General features: G+C 53.5%; 1 protein-coding gene across 4 annotated transcripts in view; it reads left to right on the top strand.

Moving 5' to 3' along the window:
• Positions 1–11,300, top strand: part of CDH23 (cadherin related 23) — a 131,356-nt gene that overhangs the window by 93,861 nt on the left and 26,195 nt on the right. For 3 of the 4 annotated variants that reach the window (XM_019617525.1, XM_010714300.2, XM_031554395.1), the window contains exons 21-37: positions 51–158; positions 1,032–1,221; positions 1,920–2,065; positions 2,292–2,511; positions 2,669–2,821; positions 3,313–3,426; positions 3,890–4,038; positions 5,203–5,263; positions 5,342–5,490; positions 6,786–6,921; positions 7,009–7,397; positions 7,485–7,586; positions 7,992–7,994; positions 8,790–8,939; positions 9,195–9,323; positions 9,403–9,531; positions 10,141–10,368. In XM_019617525.1, the coding sequence (XP_019473070.1) occupies positions 51–158; positions 1,032–1,221; positions 1,920–2,065; positions 2,292–2,511; positions 2,669–2,821; positions 3,313–3,426; positions 3,890–4,038; positions 5,203–5,263; positions 5,342–5,490; positions 6,786–6,921; positions 7,009–7,397; positions 7,485–7,586; positions 7,992–7,994; positions 8,790–8,939; positions 9,195–9,323; positions 9,403–9,531; positions 10,141–10,368 (2,556 nt within the window). Of the gene's footprint in view, positions 1–50; positions 159–1,031; positions 1,222–1,919; positions 2,066–2,291; positions 2,512–2,668; positions 2,822–3,312; positions 3,427–3,889; positions 4,039–5,202; positions 5,264–5,341; positions 5,491–6,785; positions 6,922–7,008; positions 7,398–7,484; positions 7,587–7,991; positions 7,995–8,789; positions 8,940–9,194; positions 9,324–9,402; positions 9,532–10,140; positions 10,369–11,300 lie in introns of those variants that run through there. The other variant, XM_031554396.1, reaches the window with a different exon arrangement.

Below are 11,300 nucleotides of genomic sequence, written 5' to 3'. Positions count from 1 at the left end.
ACCCAGGTCCTCACAGACCTGCCAACAGCTGAGCCTGTTTTCTCTTGCAGGTGAACATCACACTGCTGGACATCAATGACAACTACCCCACCTGGAAGGATGCGCCCTACTTCATCAACCTGGTGGAAATGACCCCTCCGAATTCGGACGTCACCATGGTACGTGTGCAGAGTGGCAGCTTCAGGCAGCCTCCTCCCACCTGCTCAGCCTTCCTCCCTTATGTCTGCAGTAAGCCTTACAGAAGTTGGTTCAAAAGGTTCCTCCTTGCTGCCCATCCCATGCGTTCCTCCTCTCCACTGGGATTCTTTATTGTTTTCGCAATTGTGTGGGTTTTGGCCGAGATCTCCTTTTCTTAGCCTCGTTTGCGACCTCCTTCAAGGACCTCTCTGAAAGACATTGATTTACAGCCTTTCAAATCCCGCTGGTGAAATAAAAGAGAAGGAGAGCAAGAGGCTTGCACTCCATCACACTGGGAGAAAAATGACGGGCACGAAACAGAAAATAAATGAGAGGAAAGTGAGGAGAATCCACAAAACTGTTTAACAGGGAAGGCTGCAAGAGAAAGCTGGTGCAGAAAGGAAGAAAGGTTCAGCAGGAGAGCAGGAGGCGGCAAGGTTTGCAGCGGTGACCCACAGCCCCCAGCCCTACTTTGGAGGACCTGTGGGTCCCACCGTGCTTCTCCCACACTTCTCCTCCAGAGAGTGGCAGGTAGCTTCTGTAGGAGCTGAGAAGTCCTTTTGCATTGCCATCCAAATTAGTTGCTGGGAAGATAATTGCTGTGTGACCCATAGGATGGAAATTCAGCTGGGACAGGAGGAGCCAGGGAAGATACAAGTAAAATGAAGTTGTTCTGGGCTTCAAGTATATGTAAATACCCCCTGTAATTAAAAACATTACGAGAAGCACCAGATGTTCATGGGAAGAGAACGCCACCAGTGAAGGCTCAGCCACTGTGCTAGACAGCAGTGAATCTCCACATGGGACACTGTGTTTTAACTCCCATCTCTCGGCTCCATTTGTTGCCATTTCAGGTGGTGGCTGTAGACCCAGACTTGGGGGAGAATGGCACGGTGGTGTACAGCATCCGCCCTCCCAACAAGTTCTACACCCTGAACAGCACCTCTGGCAAGATCCGTACCTCTGGTGTCCAGCTGGACCGTGAGAACCCCAACCCACAGGAGGCTGAGCTGATGCGGAGGATTGTGGTGTCGGTCACTGACTGTAAGCTGGTGTCATGGGAGGACATCAGTGTTTAATGCGGGGAGTGGAGCCAGCTGGTCTTTGAGACCTGGCACTTGAGCCTGAGGCATGCTGCAGGGCTGGGGCCACCACCTTACTGGGCACACGTAGAAAGGGGTGGGCGTGAGCTTGCTCTTCTAGAGGCTGGAAGAGGACAGCAGCACCACTGCTCAGTGTATGCAATGTATGCTTGGGCTTCTTAGGTCTACTGTAGTCTAAGGATGCTTTTAGAGCCGAGGCTGTGGAGCTTGTAGGGCTGGCAAGATCCCATGGCTGTAGTCCTCCATCAGTAGCTAGGGAAGCCGCTGAGCAGATGAGGGAGAAAGAGCTGGTCATGTTTTGGGGTGGTTTTTTTTTTTTTTTATTTTCTGAGAACAATATTTTACAGAGTCATTTTCAGGAAAAGAAAAAAGGTTAATTAGAATAAATTCCCCGCTGTCCAGCTGGTGTCCTGGAAGCACATTTAGCCTTAACTCTGCCCCTTCCTGGGTTTGTGCTGTAATGTCCCATCCAAGCTGGCATAAGGAAAGGGATAAGGACAGAAGTATGCTGCTGCTGTCTTCAGCCACGTGCATGGACAGACCTTGCATGCTTCCAGGGAGAGTTTTCTCTGCTTGGGGACCGTGCATTTTCCCAAGGGGCTGTAGGCATTAACCTTGGCCCCCATCCTATTCCTGCAGGCGGGCGGCCACCCCTACGAGCCACCAGCAGTGCCACAGTGTTCGTCAACCTGCTGGATCTGAATGACAATGATCCCACTTTCCAAAACTTGCCCTTCATCGCTGAGATATCTGAGGGTCTTCCCGCTGGCACCTCTGTTTTCCAGGTGAGCTCATCCCACCAGTGCTGGAAAATGTTGTCATTTCCACAATGAATGGAGATGTTCGTGGGAACCTGTGTTGTATTCACACAGCACGATACCCACAAGGAGAATAACTTGAAGCTCTTTTGTTTCAACCTGAGGTTTCTGGGAACAGCGCTTGGGGTTTTTGTCACTCAGGAGATGATTGGGGTCACCGTGCTCACCCCTCCCTCCATCCTATTCCCACCAGGTGCTGGCCATCGACCTGGATGAGGGCCCTAACGGGTGGGTGACGTATCGCATGCAGGTGGGGATGCCCCGTATGGACTTCCTCATCAACAGCACCAACGGGCTCATCATCTCTACTACTGTGCTGGACCGGGAGAGGATCGCTGAGTACTACCTGCGTGTGGTGGCCAGCGATGCTGGCACGCCCTCCAAGAGCTCCACCAGCACCCTCACTGTTAAAGGTGGGCACATGAGGTCCCCTCCAGGCCCCAAATGTCTAAATTTCCATAGGCAGCGAGGGATTCTACAGGGTGCTCAGAATAGCCAGGGGAGTTCTGGGGAGATGGGCAGCAGAAGGACGGCAGCTCTGGGGGCACTCATCTCCATTCCCTCTTGCAGTGCTGGATGTGAACGATGAGAGCCCCACCTTCTTCCCAGCCATCTACAATGTGTCATTGCCCGAGAACGTGGCCCGGGACTTCAAAGTGGTCCGACTCAACTGCACAGATGCCGACGTGGGACTGAATGCTGAGCTCAGCTACTTCATCACAGGTACAGCTGCTGACCCCATCTCACTCGGCTGGGGAGCTTTCCACCCTGACGATGTTTTTTCAGACTGCCTTGCAGGGGGATCTGGGTGTCTTTTCCAAGGATGCTTTCCATTCTGGCCATCAGCATAGGGAGCGGGTACACCTTCTGGGAAAGGTACAGCTTTTGGGACACAATGCCAACATGATGAGAGAAAGAGTGTTTGAGTTTCGCCTGCACGTTTGTGCTGCCGATCCCAAAGCTTGTGTGGTGTCGCCCTCTGCCGCATGGCCTTATTCTAGCTCCCCTCTTGGCTCCTGCTGGGCTGGGATTCAGGAACCCTTAGCCCTAAATACTCCCTGCCATTAAACCCACGAGGTGCAGCATCTGCATAAATTATTTCAGGGCCTCCCGTAGCACCACGTGCCCAGGGGCTGCATCTGGTCTCTGTTGATTTTTCACCTGTGGACCTGCACCGGTGACAACAACATTCTGGTCCCTGTCCTTTGCTGCAGGTGGGAACCAGGATGGCAAATTTAGCGTTGGCTTCAGAGATGGAGTGGTCAGGACGGTCGTGAGTCTGGACAGGGAGACAGTGGCATCGTATGCACTGATTCTGGAGGCCATCGGTGAGAGCTTATCCCTGTTTCCATGAAAGCTTTGAGCTGCCTGTGTTTGATTTGAGCATCTCACAGTTGCTTTTGTGGACAGCCACTTTACCCCTTGTCTGGTCCCATCCCAGGGCTTTCCTTTCCCACTCTGTCCCAGCACTGCAGCGTTGCTTCCATACTGCTGGGCTTCAGCTCAGTGGTTGCCAATTCATCCCAAGCCACCTGGCATAGGCAGAGGAGCAGGCACCAAATACATCTCGTCTGTCATCTCTAGAGCTTTAAAATGCCTGCAGAAGGCTTCGACGTTCCTCCTGAGCAGAAAAAAAAAAAGTAGCCTGCTCAGAAATTTGGGGATCACAGCCCTACAGGTTCCACATTGATGCAGAAGGGATGCTGCCCCATGCTTACCCCCCACCTCCAGTTGTCCCCTGTGTGAAGAGCCAGGGATGACCAAACCCCAGCCCTGCTTTCTCTCCCACAGACAATGGACCCACTGGGAACCGCCGCACTGGGACCGCCACTGTGTATGTCACTGTCCTGGATGTCAATGATAACCGGCCCATCTTCCTTCAGAGCAGCTATGAAGCTAGTGTACCTGAGGACGTTCCAGCTGCCAGCAGCATCGTGCAGGCACGTGGCTTCTCAACCAGTCTGTTCCCTGTGAATGCATGGTGAAAGTGTCAGGGAGAAAAAACAAGGACAAGGGAGCCTCATGGGGCTAAAGTAAGAAATTCACTCTGCTTATTCATGAGATGAGAGAAGACCCTGTCCTTGTGAGACCCATTGGCTGGCTGTCTCCCAGAAGGAACCAAGGCAGGGATTTCCAGGATTGGATTGGAAGGGACCTCAAAGCCCATCCAGCCCCAATTTCTGCCATGGGGTGGTTGCCCCCACCAGATCAGGGATCCATCCATGATCTTGGGCACCTCCAGGGATGGAGCACCCACAGCTCTGAGCAGCAGTGCCAGTGCACTCACTGCCCTCTTAGTTGGTTCTGAGAGAGCTGTGGGTCTGTTTGTGTAGTCCCCATCCCAAGGTAGGAAGGCTTGGGTAGGTAGCAGCCAGGTCAAATGTGGGGGGGGAAAAAAAAAAAAGGGGGGTTCCAAAGGCACTAGCTAAATGTTTTTAATAGCTGATCGGAAACTATGAGGTGGAGATGAGCAGGGTGGAAAGCAAGATACTGCATCAGAGCATCACTCACTGGCTGTGTGACGCAGGACGAAACCACGGCCAGCAAATGGCACGAGAGCTGTGGGGCCCAGAAGCTGAGAGCTGCACCCTAGGCTCCTGCATCTGGGGCCGTGGTGGTGGCACCCATGACCCCAGGTACCCTGATAGCCCCAGCTGTCCCCAGGAGGCCCTTGCTGAAGCAGGGTGACCAAAGCTGTCCTCATTCTGGCATTTGCTAAGCACACACGGTTTGACTTAGTGACTTGAGGTTCATTAGGGTAATTTCTTCAGGGATTTTTTCACTCACTTGGGGGTGGCTCGGATCCCACTGGGGAAGCATATCCTTGGGCAGAGTGCTGCACTGTCGCATGGGGACGCCAGAGGGGACCATTGTGCTAGGTTTCCCTGGGAGCTCCGTGTCACTTGCACAGTGTATAGTAGCCAAGAGCTGCTCGATTGAGTAGGCCACCCAGTGCATTCAGGAAGAAGCAAACCCCTATTGGGATGCTCAGATTGTGATGCAGAGATGATGAGGGCAGGGTAACCCGCTTTGCCTCGCAGCTGACAGCTGGGCAGGGTGGGAGGATCTGCAAGCTTCACCTCTGCTTTTCTTTCCTTGTGAAGGTGAAAGCTACGGATGCAGATGAGGGTGTGAATGGGAGAGTGTGGTACAGGATCGTTAAGGGTAAGCCCAAGTTCCATGGGCACTCCACTCCGAAGGCCGGCACCACCTGCATGACCACTCTGCCTTCCTCACCCCCAGGGAACGAGCACAACAACTTTCGGATCAACCCCAGCAGCGGGCTGGTGATGCGCGGAGTGCGGCCCCTGGACCGTGAACAGAACTCCTCTCACGTCCTGGAGGTGGAAGCCTACAACACAGAGCACGGTCCCATGAGGAGCTCCGTGCGGGTACGTGCCCAGCATGAGGCAGCTTGCAGGTATGCTGCATCAGACAGCTGTAATTTCCAGTCCTTGCTGAGCAGAGGCAGGCGTGCAGGAAGCCCAAGAGACCTGGAAACGCTGACGGAAAGTCTCTGTGGGTGGAGAAGAAGAGGGTTTGGGTTTTTGTTTTTTCTTTTTTTCCTGTGACATTTGGGTGCGCTCAGGCTGCATGCTGAAAACCACACAGTCAAGCATCTATTTAATTAAGAGAGGACTAATGTAATCATCTTCAACAGTGATACAGCAACTTCCTTCCCTCAGGAGGGGTTCCCATGAACCCTGATCCGCCACCCCATCCCTCCGGTCACATTGCCTTTATTTTTAGAACTGATCTGTCGGGGGGCTCCAGCTGAGTGTTATGTGCCCACAGCCCCCATAGGAAAGCAGGAGGAGAAAGGCTGTCCCTGGGGGAAGGCGGGAAAATATAGCCTGACCCGCTGGCTGTGAGGTTTGCACATTTCCCATGGAGCCATCAGTGCTCCCACACTGCAGGGTCTCCAGCGGTGAGGTTTGGGGCTGAGGATCCCAAAGAGGGGTTAAGACTGAGCTGTGCCTGCCTCAGGCCAGGAAAGGATGGATCCCTCATAACACTCTCCTGTGCAGCAGATGAATGCTAGAAAATGTGTTTAGAATCGTTCAGATTGGAAAAGCCCTCTCAGGTTATCAGTGCTCTTTTGGAGGATAAATGTGTCCTAATATCCAACCTCAGCCTCACCTGGCACAACCCGAAGCTGTCACCTCTCATCCTATCGCTGTTACCTGGGAGCAGAGGCCAACCCCAACTTCACCACCACCTCCTTTCAGGAGCTGTAGAGAGGGATGAGGTCTCCCCTGCATCTCCTTCAGGCTGACCCGTTCCAGCTCCGTCAGCTGCTCCCCATAAGACGTGCTCCAGACCTCTCATAGTTTCACTGCCCTTCTCTGGACGTGCTCCAGGTCCTCCATGCATGCAAGGCCATCCTTGTACATGCAAATGGATGACAAGCATTAGCAGCAATGAGACATCTTGGGGACACATTTGTGATCGAAGACAATGAGTTTTCAGTGCTGTTAGCAGCTGCCATGCTGCTGTTGTCCTCTTGGGACTGCAAAAGATGGGTTCCACCACAAGAGGAAAGGAATACGGGGATTTAGTGCTCCTCCCAATCCATGATCCATGTTCGCATTCCTCTGCGAAAACTTGGGGGGTTCAGGCCATCAAAATGGCAGTCAGTAGCCGTTCCCATTGGCTGAGTCCTCTCACATGTTCTTGGGGCCTGCAGGTGATCGTGTATGTGGAGGATGTGAACGATGAGGTGCCAGTGTTCACCCAGCGGCAGTACAACCGCCTGGGGCTGCGCGAGACGGCCGGCATTGGCACCTCAGTGGCCGTGGTGCGGGCCACGGACAGGGACACAGGTAGGGTCTGGTTGGGCTGCAGTGGGCTCGGTGTCGGTGGTCCTGCCTCACTGGGATGCTGAGTGCCATGGTCGTGCTCTTCCCCAGGGAACGGCGGCTTGGTCAGCTACCAAATCCTGTCAGGCGCCGAAGGGAAGTTTGAGATTGATGAGAGCACAGGTCTCATCACCACCATTGACTACCTGGACTATGAGACCAAGACGAGCTACCTGATGAATGTCTCAGCCACGGACCAGGCCCCACCCAACAACCAGGGCTTCTGCAGCGTGTACGTCAGCCTGCTGAATGAGCTGGATGAGGCCGTGCAATTCTCCAACAGCAGCTATGAGGCTGTCATCATGGAGAACATCCCGCTGGGATCTGAGGTGCTCCGCGTCCAGGCCCGCTCCATTGACAACCTCAACCAGATCACCTACAAGTTTGATCCCAACACCAACGCCCAGGCACTCTCTCTCTTCAAAATCAACGGCATCACTGTAAGCAGCCACGGTGCTGTCCTTTGGGCTGGGCTGTCCCCAGTGCCTTGAGGCTGCTGGGGGGACACGACTTTTGGCCATTGGCAGGGGGTGATCACGGTGAAAGGCCAAGTGGATCGGGAGAAGGGGGATTTCTACACCTTGACGGTGGTGGCCGATGACGGAGGGCCAAAGGTCGACTCCACGGTGGTGAGTAGTTCCTCTCCCCTCCCTTGGCCAGGTTATCACACAGGTTTTTCATAATGCTGTAATCATGTTGGCTCTTTTTGTGCAAGATCTGCTGGGTCTGGCAGACCCATTTCCAACCCAAAAACCAGGTTCTGAAAACCCAGATATGAGGGAATAAGCACAGACAGCTGAATTTTAGCTTCTGTGTGTCACAGGGTCAGACTTCTCATAACACATAAAACAAAAAAAAGGATATTAAAAAACAGCCCTGTAAACTTTACAGGTCACTTACCAAAATACACTGGTCCTGAGGTAGGTAAATCTTGGCTGGGGGAGATTGAAATACTTTGCAGTGCTGAAAGGGAGCGTTATATTTGGCAGTTTCAGGGGCAGCTGAGTGGGGCGATTTGCATCTCCCTGCCGCAGAAGGTGGCCCATGGGCATGTGTAGCTCTGTGGGCAGGGACAAAAGTGTGCTGGTTTGGGCCAGCTGGGCCCCACAGGAGTTTCAGAGCTGGAGGCATGCTCTGCATTCCATGACACCGTATCTTGAGGCACCTGCTGCCTCTGAAGGCAGTGCTGGAGGAAAGAGGTGGTGAGGGGAGACCCTGCCCTGGTGGGCTGGAATGCTCCATACCCCACTAACTTGCTTTTTTGTTTTTGTTTTCTCTGCTTCTTCTCCCACAGAAGGTAAGCACGTGTGCCACACCACCATCACTGTCAGTGGCAGGACCTGTCCCAAGCACCAAGCTGCAGGTGGCATCTCCTGCAGAGGAGCAGCTGCAGAACTCGCCAGGCTCTCTCTGCTCCTCACTCACTGAATCTGATTCACCATAGCAGCTCCATTCAGCCCTGCTACACCTGTAGCTGAGGGAAGCCATAAATAGAGCCCCGGGAACAGAACTACTCTTCCTCTCCCACTTATGCAGATCTTCAGTTGCAAAAGGCAATGAGAGCATTTCCTCCAATTAATGGTGGCCAAAGTAGCCCACTCTCTTGTCACCTCCAGGATGCAAAATCCAGCAAGCTCAAAAGCATGATCTCTCTGGGTTTCCTCTGCTCTGCTGCCAAGGGTGAACCTGCAGATACTGCCTGCAGTATCTGTGTGCATTCTCCCATGGGACAAGACCCCACTTGTTTTGCTGGCACTTTTGGGGGATGGAGGTGCAAAGACTGAAGGCTTTCTGAAGATCTTACAGGGGTCTCACCTCTGCCGTGCCCACAGGTGACCATCACGGTCCTGGATGAGAATGACAACAGCCCAGAGTTTGACATCACCTCCGACTCATCTGTCAGCGTGCCAGAGGACAGTACGGTGGGCAGACGGGTGGCAGTGGTCCTGGCCCGTGACCCTGATGCAGGCAGCAATGGGCAGGTGAGACTGTACATTCTCCCCCAGCACCACGCTACCCCCATCCCCTGCCCTGCGTCCCCTTCTTGCCAAGCATTGCATGAGGGCTGAGGGTGAGGCCATGGGAGTTTGCTTTGGGGTGGCTGAATACCCTGACACACAGTACACCTTCTAAGATGCTCTGAAACATCCCAAGGTGCTGCTGGGTTTATTCCTGTAGGGGCTCTCTGTGTCACATTACCTGCTGATGATTTTCCTCTGTCTGCTGGCTGCTTCCAGGTGACATTCTCACTGGCAGCAGGGAATGTGGGGCAGGCATTTGAGATCCGCACCACTAATAACACCTACGGAGAAGTGCTCGTGGCTCGGCCACTGGACCGGGAGCTGCTGGATCACTACACCCTGCGGGTGAGCCAAGCCCTGCCATGCTCCCCTGCCCTTTGTGCTTAGAAATGGCATTTGGGAGAAAAATTGCCTACCACCACAGATCCAAGCTTCGGATGGTGGCGTGCCCCCCCGAAGGAAAGAGCACACCCTGCGGGTCACCATCCTTGATGTCAACGACAATCCGCCCATCATAGATAGCCCCTTGGGCTACAATGTGAGCGTGAGTGAGGTGAGCACCCGAGGCGAGGCGGCTCTGAGGGAGCTGGATAATTAATCAATAAAACACAACCGGGCATGAAAAAAAGACAACTTATTTCCTGCAGGTTTAATTCCTGGGCCATGGGTTCTCCATTTGAGGGTGAAAAATGAAATATAAGCGATAGTCAGTGACACTCGGATGCGTGGGAGTGCTGCTCGTGATGAATAGTTTCACATTAACATTATTGCCCTGTTAGGATTTCCTTATCTCTGTAATGCATGGTCGAAGCTGGTCGAAGAACAGAATTTCTCTTTTGATTTCCCCTGTAATGGGTCCATCTAGAAATAATTAGCTGAGCTCTGAGTGCATTACACAGCCTCTACCTTCAGGTTTTACACTTAAAGAGCCCAGATAGTGCCAAATGCATGGCTCTCTGCAGCAGGAAACTCAAGGGCTTCATCCCAACATGCTGGCCAAGGGGGTACAGCCCCTGCTTTGCCAGGTGCCGGGATGGCGTTTGGAGCCTGGAGCAGCACACTGCCTGGGAAATCCCACTCTATATATTAGAATGATGTTACCAATATCATGAATGATGTCTTTCCTATGTTATATCATGCCTCTTTATGTGTACACCTGCAGAACGTCGGTGGGGGCACGGCAGTGGTCCACGTGCGTGCCACCGACCGGGATGCCGGCCTCAACAGCGTCCTATCCTACTACATCACCCACGGGAACGAGGACCTCACCTTCCGCATGGACCGCGTCACCGGCGAGATCGCTACACGGCCCTCCCCGCCGGACCGTGAGCGGCAGAGCTCCTACCGCCTGCTGGTCACTGTGGAGGACGAGGGCAACCCCTCGCTGTCGGTGAGCCGCTGGGGTGCGGGTTTTGGGGCTGAGTACTGGTACGCTGCGTGGGGATGGATGCAGGAGGGGGTGGATGCGAAGTTCTGTGATAACACATGGCCAAACCGTCAAAGCATTAGCATGTTGCTTCACGTCGTGCTTTGGAGTCCATCCACGTGCGATGCCTTGGACCCTTTCTGGTTGCTTTGAGGTGTTTTGGGAGGTGCCGCCTCATCTCTGCTTTCAGCATGCACCCTCGATTGTGTCTCATGCACTGTGTTTCATACTCCCAACTCTGCTCTGAAGTGGTTTAAGCAGAAGTTCTGAGCTCTTTCATATCTGTCTCAGCTGAAAACTCCAAGCATCCCCATGGGCAAGCAGGGGTTGTCCTGCCCACCAGCTCACACCAAAACAGAGAAGTGTCTCAGGATGCTGAACCCAGCGAGATGCATGAGCGAACACCATATGCAAGTGTACATTGCTCCCAGCACAGCACGACCTCGCTGCCATCTCGCCTTACCTCCACCTCGCCCTTATCTCTCCCCATCTCACGCATCTTCTGGCAGCATGCCGGCTGCAAAGCCCTGCTCTACTTTTGGAGGAAACTTGCTGCAAGCAGCAGTGCAGGTCACGACTTGCAAATCCTCACACTTGTACCCGCCCAGTGGCTTGCACGCTTCTTTGTGTCTTTTTCTTAAGCCGGACTGTGGGTTAAACCTTCCTCCTCATAAAGGCACAGCCTTTCCTTGATGGCTTTGTGCCACTGAGGCTGGACAGCCTTCTGCACTAGGGATACTGTGCATAGACAGGTTTTTCTTGCATGGCTCCAGCTATTTCAGTGCCCTAGAACTGCTCAGTTTTGCAGTGAAGGTGATGCCAGTGCAGCTGCATGCAGAGCCAGAAAATCCACCACCACCCTGCAGACAACCTATCTGACTCAATAGCTTTAAAAA

The sequence above is a fragment of the Meleagris gallopavo genome, chromosome 8 (genome assembly GCF_000146605.3).
Source record: "Meleagris gallopavo isolate NT-WF06-2002-E0010 breed Aviagen turkey brand Nicholas breeding stock chromosome 8, Turkey_5.1, whole genome shotgun sequence".
Lineage (NCBI taxonomy): Eukaryota > Metazoa > Chordata > Aves > Galliformes > Phasianidae > Meleagris > Meleagris gallopavo.
This window is presented reverse-complemented; position numbering and strand designations above follow the sequence as displayed.